The sequence below is a fragment of the Myzus persicae genome, unplaced genomic scaffold, assembly GCF_001856785.1.
Source record: "Myzus persicae strain clone G006 unplaced genomic scaffold, MPER_G0061.0, whole genome shotgun sequence".
Taxonomy (NCBI): Eukaryota; Metazoa; Arthropoda; class Insecta; order Hemiptera; family Aphididae; genus Myzus; species Myzus persicae.
Window position 1 is genome coordinate 187,232 of NW_019101513.1, and position 17,450 is coordinate 204,681.

At 28.1% G+C, this 17,450-nt stretch overlaps 2 protein-coding genes across 3 annotated transcripts; one reads left to right on the plus strand and one right to left on the minus strand.

The window, feature by feature from the left end:
* Positions 1-1,915: 1,915 nt before the first annotated feature.
* On the minus strand, positions 1,916-6,289 carry LOC111029381 (lysine-specific demethylase lid). The gene has a single exon (XM_022308357.1). The coding sequence runs from the start codon at positions 4,739-4,741 to the stop codon at positions 2,474-2,476; it is 2,268 nt and encodes a 755-aa protein (XP_022164049.1). The 5' UTR covers positions 4,742-6,289; the 3' UTR covers positions 1,916-2,473.
* A 267-nt stretch (positions 6,290-6,556) lies between these two features.
* On the plus strand, positions 6,557-13,311 carry LOC111029390 (CCR4-NOT transcription complex subunit 3). Of its 2 annotated transcripts, none has more exons than XM_022308366.1 (11): positions 6,557-6,652; positions 8,019-8,251; positions 8,316-8,471; positions 9,161-9,340; positions 9,403-9,550; positions 9,747-10,003; positions 10,076-10,307; positions 11,022-11,288; positions 12,062-12,330; positions 12,395-12,604; positions 12,679-13,311. In XM_022308366.1, exons 1-11 carry the CDS (start codon positions 6,622-6,624, stop codon positions 12,775-12,777), a joined length of 2,082 nt encoding a protein of 693 aa, XP_022164058.1. In that variant the 5' UTR covers positions 6,557-6,621; the 3' UTR covers positions 12,778-13,311. The 2 variants fall into 2 exon arrangements, with proteins under 2 accessions (XP_022164058.1, XP_022164059.1); XM_022308367.1 differs by lacking the exon at positions 6,557-6,652 and adding an exon at positions 7,228-7,638.
* Positions 13,312-17,450: the final 4,139 nt, after the last annotated feature.

The window sequence follows — 17,450 nt, forward strand, 5'->3', positions numbered from 1 at the left end:
TTCTTCAATAAGAACTTTGTAAAAAAAAACAAATTTGAATATTTCAACCTTCAGTTTTATTAGTTAGAACCAAAATTAAGTCTGTAATGACAATATATAATGAAAATGTCAAATATATTAATAAACTTGCCCAAACTGGAATTTGGGAGGTACACTATGAAATGTATTGTTGTTAAATAATGAGTTTTCTATCCTGTGCTCGTAGAGGTAGATTACTCAATAATATTACAGGCAGTAGTGGCTATGCTTACAATCTACATAATTAATTAAAATAAACTAAAATATTTCACAATACAATACATAGGTTACCTAAACCTATGTTTGTGTAAATTTATATTTTTAATGAGAATAGTGTGTACAATAGTATATATTAAAATAATACATCAAAATCTCTTCCCATTTTAAAGTTAGTTATTGTCAAATAAATTATAACTAGATATTATGTTATGTAATTTGCCTGGGCTCATAGTTTGTGCTTTTGCAGACCAATCTCGCAAAATACAAGTGAACAGACATTTTTTTGATTTCAAGGGTGTTGTTTGTTTCAGCATCAACTTTTGCTTAATAGTGGATTTTTTTTTTATTTTAAGATGAAAAAATTATTTTGAACATCAAAATTTGTTTGAAAACTTTAAAAATATTATCAATATATTATAATACAGAAGATGGTTTAACAGTTTAATGATTAAAAATAAAATGTTTCCAAATAATGGTCGACCCAGAAAACCAATAAAAACAACTAAAAACAAATTAATTAACAAAATAAAAATATTCATAAAAGAATTATTTAGGTTTAGTTAGGTATTGTTGATATATCAAAAAATAATTAATACAATTTTTGTTTTTTATAGTTGTTTTTATTGAAGCATTAATGCACAATTTTGGTACACGTTTGATTATTTTTAGAAATATGGGTGAATAAATAATACACAAGTATTATTTAGAGCATTAACTTACTACCCCTGGTCATTAAAATATTTTCTTCCAGGCAATTGAAAATGAGTAATGCATGATTTAGAGTTTCAAACAGTGTTTTTAAGTATTTTTATTAGTTAATCCTCAACAGTGACATAAACATTAAGTACACACAAATTAAAGTCGGTACAAGTTAATATTAATTATAACTACACGTAAAAGTAAAAATAAAATATTTTGTACTACATTGTATGCTATACACTTACGAAGATGTGTAAACTTATTAAATACACTTTAAAAATCAAAAAAGTAAATTAAGTTGTTTTTCATTTAAAATATAATTCTTTTCTCAATAATTAATTTCCATAAAATTATATATAATACACACAAAATGAATAAACTGATTGTATAATTACCTTTAAAAATTATTACAGCTCTATTTTTTAGAAAAAATATAAATTTGTTCAGATTAATATTTATATACTTAAGTGTATATTATTTTAAAATTATAATGAAAGTTAAGGTAAAATAAACATGTAATTTAACGAGATAAAATATCGACTTGATCTTGATAACTTTTACAGAATTATATTTGCACAAAGAAATTATCTAATACATAATAGCTAAAATACAATTGAGATTAATACTAATTAAAATAAAAATATTATAGGCATAATAAATCAATAAAATATGATATATTATATGAACAATAACATTATAATTACATAATCATACATAGGAGAAAAAACTAAAATTAAAATCCAGGAAGATGACAGATTGATGTATAAAAAAAGGTTAATATTTATATAGGAACTTAAAATTCTAACTTTGAAAAAAAATCACACAATCAAACATTAACATACTAAACAAGATAATATTACTGAAGAGATCAATTAATGGGCCAATTTAAATAATTGTATCAGCAGTTTGTGTATTAAAAAAATATATTTGGTGATGTCTGGCAATGATTTTTATTCATATATTTCTAGGTAATAAATTAAATATACTATTAGGTTGTTAACATTTATAATTATTAAATATACACTTTAATTTATATAATAATAATAATAAGCATATTTTAAAATCAACATTAACATAGCAATTTATAATGTTAGAATATCAATTTCTAATAATTAGAACCTATCTAGCAGATACTTAAAGATAATACTAAGTTCATTAAAATATATTATATAAAATTAAATCAATAGAAATGTTACACAAATAATTCAGCGAGAAAAAAAAGATACAACTATTTTATGGGATCTAGAATACACAAATATATTCAAACTCTGTACAATATTTAATAATGTAATATTATTTTTTAAATTAGATTATAAAATACTTAATTGTCTTTAATATATAGGTAAGCAATCAATTCTAGACTAAGAAGACTTAAATATATAAACATAATTATGAGATGCAAAAATATAGTTTTTTAACATATTTTTATACTATACCTAGTTTTATGTTTCTTTATTTTCACATTTTGGTTATATTTGTCAATAACTGCTTAAATGGTTTTTACCTTAAAAAGAATATACATTAATGTTTTCAATGATCAAGCTTGTTCAGCTTTAGCTTTGACCTTTCGCAATAGAGGTGGAAATTCATCAAGGGTGTACCTATATTTGAACACGTGCATTTGTGCAGGACAATCACAAAGTTGCTTAAAATGCCGAAGACATGCCAGTCTTTTTGGATCACATAAACAGGATACAGCAGATATATATAGAGTGGTATTACAAATCATACATTGTCTAAGGTCATCTACCTGGTGTTCAAATTCAACAAAATCTGCTTCAGTAACACCCCAATCTAAAAGTGCTTTACGTTGAACTCTTTCAAACTTCACCATTTCATTCAAATCATCATATACAAGTTCAGCTGCTTTTGGTGCCAAGTCATCACAAGAATTCACCATTTTGCATATAAGTTCATCATGGGAAAATACACATATTCGTTTGAGAGATGAATAATGATTAACACATTCACGACCTATTGAAATCCAATCAGCAGGAGCAAAATTCACAGCTTCAGCAAAATTATATCCTTGATTAAATCCAGTATGGTAAGATCTCGGAAAAGTAACAACAAATTCTCCAGCATTCTGATCAGTTCGATAAATTGGGACATTTGCTTTCATCAATATATTTGGATTCAGAATAGTAACCAACTGATGTAAGAGGTCTGGCTGAGAATGAAATAATTCTGGTGTAGTCTCCTTCATAACTTCTTCAAACGCTTCAGCAGAAGCTCCTGGAACTCCATACCATGTTTTTGGTTCACCCCAATGTAAATAGTTGATCGAATAGCTCCAATGATCTTCATTATGCCAGCAAAATGTGGAAAAACACATACCAACATACATCCATGGAATTTTCATACCAGATATATCAGCATTAATAAAACTAAGAACAGAGTCTTTGAGTATTGGTATATTATTTAAATTCCAATGGTCTTCTATATATGACTTGTAAAAAGTATTATCTTCATTTCCACAAAGTGCTAGACCTGTAGGGAATCCTGATCCATGATCCATAGTATGTAAATCAGCACCATATTCTGCAATTACTGTAGAGTCAATAGATGAAACGATTTTCCAATACTCCTGTTCGACTTTGCTGGTAGGCACAAGATGAACAGGCATGTTAAAATATTTGGATTTAAATTGGTCAGCCATTTCTCCAAATTGTTGAAGTGTGTACTCACGCTGGGCTTGTTCAAATCCAAAAGCATCACTAGGTTTGATCACTTCATTGATCACACATTTATGACATCTCCATTCACCCTTGGGAATAGTAGTTAATGGTATAATTAAACAGTGCATGTGGAAACTTAAATCACAGCCATCACAAATTAAAATAGTCTCTTCAGATTTACCACTTCCACATTTTTGACAGTAATATTTATCCAAATAATCTACAGCAGGTTTAGTTTTTCTTTTCGACTTTTTAGAATCTTTTGTCTTTAAATGTCCTATTCTACACTTGGAACTGAAACCGGCCATCTTAGGTCCAGCACCAAAAAATTGTAATTTTCTTAATTCTTTATTTTCCATTAGATAAAATGGATCCTTTATGTAATCATCAGATTCATTTTCATCATCTGGGCTGAGTCTAGCTCGTTTAGTAGGTGAATTTGAAACAGATGAACTTTCTTCTTTAATATTTACAACTTTATTCTCTCTTTTAATTGGTTTGTTATAAATTTCATCTTTAATGGTGGCATGAAAAAGTGAAAAAGGATTAAGCCACCTCTCATGATGACTTTTTAAAACTGTACCAGAAGATTTTTCACAAACATAACCCATACGACTCGCCACTTTTCCCCATTTTTTTGCCAAACATACTTCATCAAAACCTCCTTCAAATTCTACAATTTTATAAAGAGAATATAAATCTACAGCTCTTTGTTCTAATACTGGTATTTTAATACGAATCCCTTGTAAATGCCAATATTTGGCAATTTTTTCCAAGAAATTGAGTTTAACTCTAGTACTTGCATCGAGTTCATTTAGTTTTTGAATCCTTGGTGTAAATTTAAAGTTATCGACATCAACACAAAATGGAGGATGCCAATTAGATGGAGGTTTAATTTTACAAATTCCATGTTTTTGAGCTTCACTTCTAATTTTAGCAATATATTTCAATGGATCTTTAAATTCTTCTGCAGTAGGTTCAAAAACTGGAGCTTCCGGAGGAACCTTGAAAACGAATTTGCCTTTTTCCATAAGACTGACAGGATCAATAAATTTTCCTTCAGGACATTCTTTTTGTTTTGGTTCATCAATTTCAAGTTTACACTTTACATCTCTTTTTACACTCATTTTAATATTAGGCTATGATATAAAGGTAATATATACGAATATATATAAAGACAATTATAATTACTTACTTTAACAGAGATTAAAACACTTGCAATATAAAATTATCGAATGTTAAAAATTGAAAATGTACGTTGCATTTTAAAGAGTCAAGAAGCATTGCGTTTTGAACGATGGAGTCGATGGACGTCCATCCCACATTTCTAAAATGTCACGTAGTCCACACTACCCACCTCCACTACACCAACGCTACTGCGGCGGGTGATCCGTTTAATGATTTTCAAAAAGGAAGGAAAAAATATCTTCCGCGTTCCTCGCGTAGTCTTCTGATCTGTCGTCGTTGCTCTATTGCGCCAAACCAGACAAAACAGAAATGAATAACAATTCCGTAGGTATACGCACGGAAATAGTTAAAAACTAATTTTAAGGCCTTTTGTTTAAAAGTAGCGACTTCACTATGGAACTATGGAAGATAGAATGCAGCCAACATACACATTGCACACAGAAACACACAAATACAAAACAGACACACACATACACACACAAGACTTCGACACAGACACGAAAGTGATGAGGCTCGCCGCTCGCAGCATAGAAAATAATATATTACATAGCTGCTCGCACCACTACCAACTACGGGATATACGCACGCACGCACTCGCAGTCGCAATAATATCGACACAATTATAAAACTACCTACAGAACGCCTGAACGCGGGCACGGACCAAAGCTGTGGCCTGCGACAGACCTATAATAATTAAAATATTAACAATAAAATAATATAATATACCCCCGACGCGCAGCCAGAATTGTTACGGCACGGAGTCCAATCGCTCCGACCCGCGATGTTTTTCAATGTGTGTTCCGGTCGAGTCAACAGTCAACCCAGTATACCAGGACGCTGTGCGACCCGTTCGACGTCCCTTAGTCGTCAGACAAAAATGCAAAAAAAATCCTGCCTACTAATCGTGCGAGTGCAAACGACTAATGATATTGACCGTGTTTCGTCACCCGGTAGACGAGTTTACGATTCGCGTGCGACATTTCGTGAGACTAGATACGAAAGTCCGCACGATAGAAACGTGGACATTAACATAATCCATACAATAAATTATCTTTGTGCATAAATTAAACATGGGTAGATATCTGATTCGTTAATATCTCTTCCAACTATGATCGTTTCGACGTTTCGGTAGATACTCATTACCTACGATACCGTTGGTTTATATTTTGTCGTCGCTGGACTACGACAGTTCACCAGTAGTATTTTTTATACGTATCTCCACAGCGTAGAGGAGATACTTTCTCTATAGAGTTGTGTGAATCATTAATAATTAGTTTTACTAAAACAGTCCAACGACCCCTAGCGGCTCTCAAATACTATCATACAAATAAAAAACCTGTCATTTATCACATCAACGATCAATGGTACAATACTGTAATATGAGAAATTAGTAACTAATAACTATACAACTATAAATGATTACCCTTGTTTCTAAGATTGAGGTTATCAATTCCAGAACCAGAAATTCTATTAATATTAAAGAATTCCCACAAGAATTTTAAAATAGATTTCGTATTGTGAATAATAATAAAATTACAACAATTTATTTTAAAAAGTATGAAACTTCCATGAAATATTACAATCAAGAATGTTTAACAGTAACCGTAAAATAAAAATAAAATCTATTGATAAATGGTAGTTCTTAAAATATTTCATTCGAAAGTATAAAAATAAAAAATAGCAAGTCTATAGAAACAAACAATATATAAAAAAAATTAAATTTCGCAATACGATATATACATGAAATATAAATAGTGATTGTTATCAATAAAACTTTCCGAAGCACAGTAATCAAAAACGTGATAAATGATTCTAAACCATGTACAAGTCAATAAAACACAATATGAAAGGTAGTATATTTTAATGAATAAAATTAACTATTATTTAACACACTACTTATAACATGTATTCACTTTATAAAAAAATACAAATTTTATAGCATACTACCTTTTAGATATTAAAAATGATACTAATAAAGTAGCTTAATTATATCATAATTGTTAATTAGATTTAAACTACAATGATACATTTTTTTATTGCTTAACAAGTATAATTTTAAATAAATGCAGACGAAAGTAATATGTAGTAAAATATTTGCTGAATACACATTGATAATAAAGTATTTTGTTTTCACTACTATGAATGCCTATACTATACCACATATACTCTAATTTAATTCTAAAAGTACCTGAAAAATGAGATATCTTCTAAGGATCTAATACTCAATATCTATTAAATAATTGTTATGTGTAGTTGACGTTGATACTTATTTTCTAGCAACTACAAATTGTATTTATGTTTAATACCTTAAAATCTTCTCGTCTTCTGACATCTCGTTATATAATCTGTGTATTGTGATAATAGATAACGTATGGAACAGCTGTTTTCATTAAAACCGTGCATCAGCAAAACGTATTCAGACAACAACAAAATAAATAATATTTAAAATACTCATGTTTATGTTTGTTAAAATATCTTTAAAAAAAATGAATGATCTTAATTCTTATAAACTGAAGTAGTTTTTTCATTTCAAGTTCATAAAAATTAAATTCTGAAATATTGAATTTAATTAGATTTTGACCGTACTCGTTTAGTCGTTTGTCCAATTTTGAATAACCTGAAAATTATCAGTAGCCATCTTGAACAAAGCGTTTACACACAAACACAAACAGTGGTAGTGGTGAAATTTGTATGATAAAAATTGTAATTTTTTTTATTAATTTTTTAGTCCAAAATTGTGACAAATTTTTATATTCTATTTAGTTTAAATAATGTTATGTTGATATTCGTATTTGAAATGTTTTCTTAGTTATGGCTGCTTCTAGAAAACTTCAAGGTAAATATCATAAATGCACATTTTATTATTGTTCACTTATATACTCAAAAACTGTTGAAAAAAACATTATTAGGGGAATTACCTATGAAAAATAATTTAGTTAAGTTGTTCTTATTTGTGAAGAATTTATAAAATAACTGCATTCTCAATACAATTATTATAGTGTAAAATGTTAATTATCATTACTAAATACATGTACGTTAGTCAAATAATTTTACATATTTTAAATAGAAAATTAATTTATTTTGTATCAGCAACAAATATGAAACAGTCAATTATGACTTTGATTATCCATTTTATATTAATAAACTTATATTTTTTTCTACTTAAAGTGTAGTTACTCAAGAACAATAATCCAATAACTTGTATATAATTTTTAGGTGAAATTGATCGGTGCCTTAAGAAAGTTACCGAAGGTGTTGAAACATTTGAGGATATTTGGCAAAAAGTTCACAATGCTACAAATAGTAATCAAAAAGAAAAATATGAGGCTGACCTCAAAAAGGAAATCAAGAAATTGCAAAGGTTACGCGATCAAATCAAAAGCTGGATTGCGTCCGCAGAAATTAAGGATAAAAGTGCATTACTTGATTACCGCAAACTTATAGAAACTGTTAGTACATTTAAAAACATAGTTTAGTATTTAAATGTTAAACCATGTTCATTTTTATTTGTAGCAAATGGAAAGGTTTAAAGTAGTCGAACGAGAAACAAAGACTAAAGCTTATTCTAAAGAAGGGTTGGGTGCTGCCCAAAAACTAGATCCCGCTCAAAAAGAAAGAGAAGAAATAAGTGCATGGTTAACACAATCAATTGAGTCGCTCAATATTCAAGTAATTAATGATTTTGGTCTAATGAATTGAAAACTCAGGTTAGGTTTTTAGTTAGGTGCTTTTTTAAATCTCATTATTTTATAAAAGATATATTTACATTACATACCTAAGATTTTAATTACCTTTATTATTATTTCCCTCTTCTACTATAATGTTATGATAACAATTTTCTATTTAACTCAGAGGATGTCAACACTCATTTGTTTTCTCTCTGATCCACACACAACATAACAAGTTTATGTTAAGCAGAACCAATCCTGTGTTGTTACTTTTAATACTAGAAAGAATTCACCTATTACAAAACTTAAAACTAAGAACCTATGTCCCTATGTTGCCTGTTATACAATATTTTAATTCGTATATAATTTAAAAGCATTTTTAAATTGTAATAATATTTGCTCATATCTTACATAAAAATCAAATGATCATAAAATAGCCCAATATAGGGACCTAATATTAGGGAATGTTTATAACTCTAATGCTTATAACTGAGTTTTTTTAATAGATGAATTCACTCTACTATTAATTTTACAAACACAGGGTTAATTTTGCTAAATGTTTATTTGCTATGTAGCTTGTCAGTCAAAGAGAGAAAAACTAGTGTGCTGACAGCACCTTTATAGTTTTTAATTCATATATTTTTTTTGTGGATTGTATTTAATTATTAGTTTCAAAATGTTAAATTATAGATTGACCAATATGAGTGTGAAATGGAGTCATTACTTGTTGGGAAGAAAAAAAGGTTGGACAAAGATAAACAAGAAAAACTAGATGAACTAAAAGCAAGAGTAGTACGACATAGGTTCCATATACGAAAATTAGAGACTGTGCTAAGAATGTTAGATAATATGTCAGTGGAAGTCAAAAAGGTATCATAAAACTATTGATTATATAATTCTCTAAACAAATTATATAATGAGTTTATTTGTAGATTCGGTCGATAAAAGATGATGTAGAATATTATATTGAAGCATCACATGAAGAAGATTTTATGCATAGTGATGATTTGTATGATGAAATAATTGGGTTAGCTGAACTTGAATTAGGGGTTGCTGCAAATAATTCCGCAGAAGCCAATGGTAACAATTATAGTGATTGTCAAAATAATAATAATAAAATGTTTAAGTTTTTATGTAATAATAATTGTCAACTATATATATAAGATCAGATTTAAAAAGAAATTTTTCTCCTTGAACTTAATGTATGATCAATGATCATTTATACATTCATATATATATATTGTATTTTTATATATCATTGAACTTATACTTATAGGATCACCAACTAGCCAAACTGCAAGTCTTAGTGGTTCTTGTCCAGCATCTCCTGCTCCAATGTCACACAATCATTCCATTGAAGAGCCAGTTTCAGTGGCTGTAATAACAACTTCTACACCAGTATCAATAACAACTATCGCTACAATTAGTGAATCAATTCCAATGATCTCTACAGTATCTACGGTTGTAACTATTGCTACTCCAGCTTCTATTGTTGCAGCACCAGTTCGTAAGAAAAAAGAAGAAACCACTAAAGTTTGTACACACTATAATATTATTATTAGAAAACAATAATTTACTATCAGTCTAAAATTATGTTCAATTTAGAATGCAATTAAACCTACGCCTGTGAAAGCAAATCCTTCAAATAATACTAATTCTACGGTGAACAGTAAAGGCCCAACTATAGCTGCAGTTGTTAAATCATCTGTTAATAATCATACCACCACAACATCTAGTGTGTCTACTGTGTCTCAATCTATAACTACTCAAACAAGTACTACTACTGTTGGTAATTTTGCAACTGTAGCGGCTTCAAATATTCACAATAAGCATACACGTAAGTCTTAATTTAATATAAATATAAATAGCACAATTAATGAATTAATATATTATGAAAACTTATTTTCTTAACACGTTGACTGCGTACTGACGCCAAATGGCGTAATGAGTATCAATCAGCAATGTGTTTGACGCTAAATGGCGTCCACAATATATTAAAAGTAAATGGTTTATTACTCGTTAAGCATGGCTGAATGTGGTTTTGTATTATTTAGCGTGATTAAACGCACGTTTTAAAATATGTATTCGTACACCGTTTGGATGTATGACCATATAGGAGCAGTTCCTTTGGTACGTAAAAATATGTACCTTAACGCACTGGGCGAGAAATGCAAAAATACATACGCAGTCAACGTGTTAAATATCATGTTTTCGATTTATTTTTATAATCCGACTGAATTACAGTATTTTATCAAGTTAGATTTTATCGCAATAATGTACTATATAATGATATTTAAATTCTAAGTTAATTTTCCTTAACCAATTAAATAATGATTTTCTTCGTTAAACACTTATAATATATTTAAATATTTAAATTTATTAATTATAATTATAAGTTATTAGAATGCTTATTTCGGGCAACAATTAAAATATCTGTTCAATTCTAGGTATTTAATTTAATTTTTCCTCTCAATTATTTGTATTTGCTATAACAGTATTTTTGAATGATTGCTTAGAGTATTGTTTGATTTTTGAACTGTTATTTACATAGAAGCACAATCTGTTGAAAATACATCTGTTACATCAATACCTACTTCTCCATCATCTTACCATACTAATGTGCCAACTGCACAAGGAAATGTGAATAATTCTGATAGTGTGGTTAATTGTGTGTCTACTACACCTTCGTCATTAAGTTCTACAACATCACCAGTACAAGTGGATTCTAACACAGCCCTGTCATCATTAAAGACTATAGCCCAAAAAGCTATTGATCAAGCTGGGATTGATATATCACAACAGTCTACTGATACTAGAAGTAACTATAAATTTATATTTTTTAAATTATGATTTAGAAATCCAGTTAATTTACATTATAAATTAACCTTTTATGTTAATACACTAATTATTTGGTACTCTTATTTGCATGTCTTGGTTTTTGTGTATGTAAAAAATGGAAGTTTGAACTGAATTTGGGTATCTATGGTGGATTGGATATGGCGCCCAGTGTATTTTGATATAAGTGTCTGTTAGAGTAAAATTCAGTTCAGTGTATTTTATTGTGTTCAATTCAGATACAGGGAGGGGGAATTTGACTGTTATTGATTGGATATAATGTTCAATTTAATTTCTGAGATTTTTTTTTTGTAAAATCCAAAACACTTATTTACCCTCAATACCGTAGTTGTCATATTGGTTTATTTAATTTTCATTAATTCAAACATGCAATACAAATTACTAAAAATATTACCAAGATAAGCCTGAATTTTGTTCTTCATAGTTTTCATAAATGTTTTTCTAATAGCAACTATATTTCTAAAAAAACAAGAAATAAGACCAATTTTGTAAATGTGTCTATGGCATATTCAAATATAAAAAAAAGTTTTACTAGCCAACCTGCAACATTACCTTTTTAAGTTTTCAACTGTTAAAATTATCCATGAATTAGCTTAACTTAACTCATAAAATCGGTAAGGTATTATGTTATATTAATTACAAATATGTAAATAGTATTAACATCTTAAATTATCACTATAGTATACTTAAATAAACTATTTATTGTAATCTAATTTTATAATTTTTATTTTAAAGGTTTGAGTTCAAATATAGTTCAAAATTCAAGTAGTCATCTAAGCTTACAGCAACAACCAACACAACAGCCACCTGCTTTGTTTGAAGCTAATATTTCTCCTTTATTAGGAGTAGCTCCACTGGGTCCAGTGCCACTTTCTAAGGACCATCAATTTCAATTCACAATGCTTGAATCCGCATTTGTACATTTACCTCATCCATCAGATTCTGAACGAATAAAATTATATTTACCTCGAAATCCATGTTCAACGCCTCATTATTATAATCAAGTAATTAACTGATAAAAAAATTGCTATAATAATTATTAACATTTATTTATTTTTATGTTTTTAGGGACCTCTTCCCCATTCTGACAGTTTAGAATTTTTCCAGAGGCTTTCAACAGAATCCCTCTTTTTTATATTCTATTATATGGAGGGGTCTAAAGCACAGTATTTAGCTGCCAAGGCGTTAAAAAAACAAAGTTGGAGATTCCATACCAAATATATGATGTGGTTTCAACGACACGAAGAACCTAAATTAATTAATGAAGAATATGAACAGGTTTGATGATAAAATTAATATATGTTTTTATTTTCTGTTTAAAACTGTTTTCTTATTATTTATTATTTACCTAGGGCACATACATTTATTTTGACTATGAGAAATGGGGTCAACGAAAAAAAGAAGGCTTCACGTTCGAGTATAAATATCTGGAAGATAGAGAATTAAATTGAAAATAATGTGTTTTCAAATAGTCCTACACTAAAAAAATTCTTAGAATAAAGTCCACGAATACAAAAGGATTATCTGTGCCCTTACAACATGTGATATGATATGAACATTTGGAGAAAAGGAATTTGGAGTATACAATTTTTATTTTTTAATTTTGAAAAAAAAACTTAATATAGTCTTTGTTTATATGTATGTACATACTAACCAAATGTTGTACATATTAACAGACTGCTTTAATATTTTTTCTAAATTATTTATTCTCTAACCAAAAAGTACTAAAAGCTTTATGTCCCATATGCATTATTCCTTGAAAAATGACTTATTTTCTATTTTTTTTCAATAGTTTTGTTTTTGTTTGAAGCATAAAACTCGTACAAATAGAATTATTATTAGCAATATAGTTAAATTTCTCATAGTTTAATAAAAAAATTTTCTGTATTGTACTTTTTGTACCTCAGATTTTTTGTCAAATTTGTTATTAAATCTGTGATACCAAAAAGTTAATTTTATTTGGTGTCATTCAAAAATTATGTAAATTATTTTTTTTTTTAATGTATAATTGTCCATTCCCTATCTTGAAATTAGTTTTTCCTCAATTATAAAAGTATGTATATAAAAATTTAATTAATAGCACTTTAATCAGGTATATACATTTTTTAATTGAATGAATATATAAATAAAATAAAACAATATATTTTTTTAATAATGAAATTGTATGAATTTATATGAGATCAACAGTTTTTATTAAGTTTTAAAATTTATTTGTATATTAGATAATTTTTGAATGACCCTTTTTATATGCTACATTTTCAAATTTCCTTAAAGTTTAAAGAATGTAAAACTTACATTATTGGTTGAAATTTATATTTTTCTCAAATCTAATTGAATAACTATAGAGCAAGTTACACAAATTAAAATCTCCTACCTTGTACTTAATTCATTACTCACTTTAGAACAAAAATGTTAGCTACTATTTTTTGTACTATTATGTATAATTACATTCAATATTTCTCACTTGTAAACAAAATGATTTTCCAATGAGCGATTTAAAATTTGTATGATAAGAGTCTTTCAAAAAATATAATTTATTCATATTTCATCAATAGAATTAAGTTTTTTTATAATTATTTTTTTTTTGTTTTGTACAATTTTTTTTAATCAATTGGTTAGGCACAATATTCTTTCAATTGTTGATTATATATTCTAAAATGTTTAAATAATTTTTGACCGACTCTTATGGCCTTTTATTAAAACCCAAACAACCTCAAATTAATAATTAATTATTATTATAGACCAGGAAAGTATTATGTTTAAGTTACTTTCCCTTTTGTGATTTATGTTAGGGACAAAATGATCAATGTTTTTTTTATTATTATTGTTGGCTGTTGGGTATTAAACTCTGATTGTGTTTAATGCATGGAAAAACAGTTTTGATGTTTTGTTCCTATAACATCGTCTTAAAGCCAAACAAATGATTGATAGATGTACAAAGAGTAAGCTATTTAATAAAAAAAAAAAAAACCATTACAATAAAACTGTTTGATATTATTATTATTATTTTTTTTTTTTGATCTCTTAATTTGACTAAGGTTAAGTTAATAATGAGTACAAAATTTGCAATTGTCTTATTTTGTTCATTAAGTAATATTCATCGTCACAATTACTAGTTTTGAGATATCTTAATTTATTTTTATAATAATATGTCAATAAAAATTGTTTATAATATGATTGTTTATTTCCACGTTCGTTATTAGAATTATCCATTTATTTGGTGTTAGATAAATTATTGTGTAAAATCACGAGCTTAAATTAAACAAGAAATATTTTAAAATTGTTTTGCTTTAGAGTTATCAACAATAACAATTTTTTTAAACACTCCAAATAATAGCCATTCAAGGGTTGGCTCTTGGCAGGTTATGCTTTGGTAGTTTGGGGTAGCTTAAAATTTTTTAAAGTTACAATAGTTTTTATATTTTGAACCCAAAAGTATCCGTACAAAAAAAATGTTTGACCAGCCCCTTCATTTTTTTTTCAGTTATAGCCTTGCTTAGCTATAATACATAATTGAACATTTTGTAAATGTTAAAAATATAATTGGCAAATTTTTGAGATTTTGATGATCAACTGCTACAATAGCAATTATTATAACAACTAATGAAGTGCCTTGTATTAAAATTTCAAAGTATTTACTTCCCTCCCCCAAAAAAAAAAAAATATAACTGTTGACATTAATAACAAAAAAAATTTAAAATCCTAAATGTCTATAAGTAACTCAAAACGAGTCAAAATAATTTGTAATAACATGTATAGAATAAACATTTTAAATATCTACACTACAGTTATTCGTTTTCGAATCACAACAAAATAAGTAAATCTTTCGATGAGAATTCATACACAATGTCGGAAAAAAAATTGAAATTCAAACACTCATAAAAAATTAATTTGACTCCGGTAAACTTTTTTTTTAATTTGCTAATTGTGCTTCACATATAAATGAGCCCTGTATTAAATGAATCGTTTAATCCATTTCGTATTATTTTTCTAGTTTCAAATTTCAAATTTGTTATCTTTATTGATTCCCCTTTCAATCAAGTACTGTCTTGAAAATATACATTTTAGTGTTCTTTTCGATAAAACCGTTCAAAATTCAATATACACTAAAATCGCACCACGATATCGTAAATGATATGTTGAAACTGTCTTATTTTTCTGAAGCCCAAGTACTCGGCTTTGAAAATTATAAATTTTGAATGTTGAATTAAAAATAGCATGGAGAACATAACTTTTGATGTTCATTTGTAAACAGCCGTCCTTGGTACACCGTGCAGATGTAATGACCCGAAAAATCGTTCATTTCGTTTTATTTGTCACGAGTCCACGGGCTGCCCCGTTTAAAAGTTTCAAATTTTTAATCTTTGTTGAAAGTCCTATCGATTCAAAATGGTCTAGAAAACATAAATGTTGGTATTCGTACTTAAATTCGAAACAGCTGTTCAAAATGCTATTGCAGGTTGCCCCGGAAATCGTGAAAATCGGATAGTGGACATAATTTTGTTTCTGGAACACAAGTCCTTTTGGTAAATACTAATTTTAAATCTTCATTGATTCACCTTTCAATTTAAAATAGTCCAGAGAACGTATATTTCGAAACAGTCCAAAATGCACTTTGCAGTAGAATCGGCCCGATATCGTATATTGTATAATCCATGCTATATACGCGAGGTTGTCTTATTTTTCTAAAACCCAAGTCTTCAGGCTGCCGCATACGGAAATACACATTTTTTTATCAGTACTGAACGTGTAATTTAATTATTTTATGTAGGTAGGTATGATATCTGAAATGATATCAACGTCGGGGAATTTGTTGCACAATTAGGTAATAGGTATATTGCTTCTAATAAGCACAATGACAAAATGTGACAATCTACAAATTCATAAACCGAAAAAACTATTCACCATAATTAGTTTGTTAAAGAATGATTATTTAGGGCACCAGATTTTAGTTCAAACTTCAAGTTAAACTGAAGTTTATAATTTAACTACAATTAAATAAACGCAAAAAAAATGAAGGGGGACGTGGGTCGACCTGCAGACAAACGGATTTTAAGAAGCGAAAAAAAATTATACGAAAAAAGCTTTAGTATTTAGTACGACAGTAGATTAAATTCATTTTTACCAAAAAAATACATTTGAAGAGTCGTTGTGTGTATAAAATATAATAATATACTCTAAAAATTTCAAGTACCCAAGACTAATATTTTTAAATTACAACAAAATAATTTAAATCATTATTCTTGGTTATTTAATATGTAATTTCGTCCACATTTGAACACAAAACAACTGTAAAAAAACTGAGCTTAAATATTATTAGATTTTTTAGTTACAGAATAAACTACTAAAGTGGAACCTAATTTTAAATTTTCAACCCTTAGCTATAATAGTTAAAAAATATTCAATAATTTTAACTAGAAATTTATTTGAGTACCTATATGAATTGATAAAATAAACGTATTGTGTAAACATAGAATAGATAAATAGTGTACATTTCAAGTATCTACAATTATCGGTTGTCGAAAACCGGGTTTCCGTTAAAAATTCTGTTTTTCCTGCAGCTTTTGAAAATTATTGGGAATATGTTTTCCATTGGACCCCTAGCTCAACGTTTCCCAAAGTGTGTTCCGCTGAACCTTAGGGTTCCGTGGGACAATGTCAAAGGTTCCGTTAGATACTTAGATGTATGAGATTATTGAGAAAATTATGTTTATTTAAGAGGACGCTACACCCGCATGTGTTATCTCCGTCTTACAAACGTAGAACATAGCAAAAACATATTTTGCGCGGGAAAGAACCGAGAAAGCTACAGTCATAATTAAGAAACGAAATTTTCACCACATAAAAAGGAGAACGTTGGCTGTGCAATATCGTTTTTATATTTTCGATATCGGAAGTACAAAAAAAGTTATTCAAGTTTGAAAAATACAAAAACAAATGTATTTTGAAACAATAATAACTTTTTTCATATAAGTGATATCGAAAAAATAAAAACGATATTGCACAGCCAAAGTTCTCCTTTTTATGTGGTGAAAATTTCGTTTCTTAATTATGACTGTAGCTTTCTCGGTTCTTTCCCGCGCAAAATATGTTTTTGCTATGTTCTACGTTTGTAAGACGGAGA

Coding starts and splice junctions, on each gene's coding strand:
- LOC111029390 (XM_022308366.1), top strand. CDS start 6,622: ATGTACAAGTCAATAAAACACAATATGAAAG. Junction 8,472..9,160: donor TTGAGTCGCTCAATATTCAA/GTAATTAATGAT, acceptor GTTAAATTATAG/ATTGACCAATATGAGTGTGA. Junction 9,341..9,402: donor TGTCAGTGGAAGTCAAAAAG/GTATCATAAAAC, acceptor GTTTATTTGTAG/ATTCGGTCGATAAAAGATGA.
- LOC111029381 (XM_022308357.1), bottom strand. CDS start 4,741: ATGAGTGTAAAAAGAGATGTAAAGTGTAAACTTGAAATTGATGAACCA.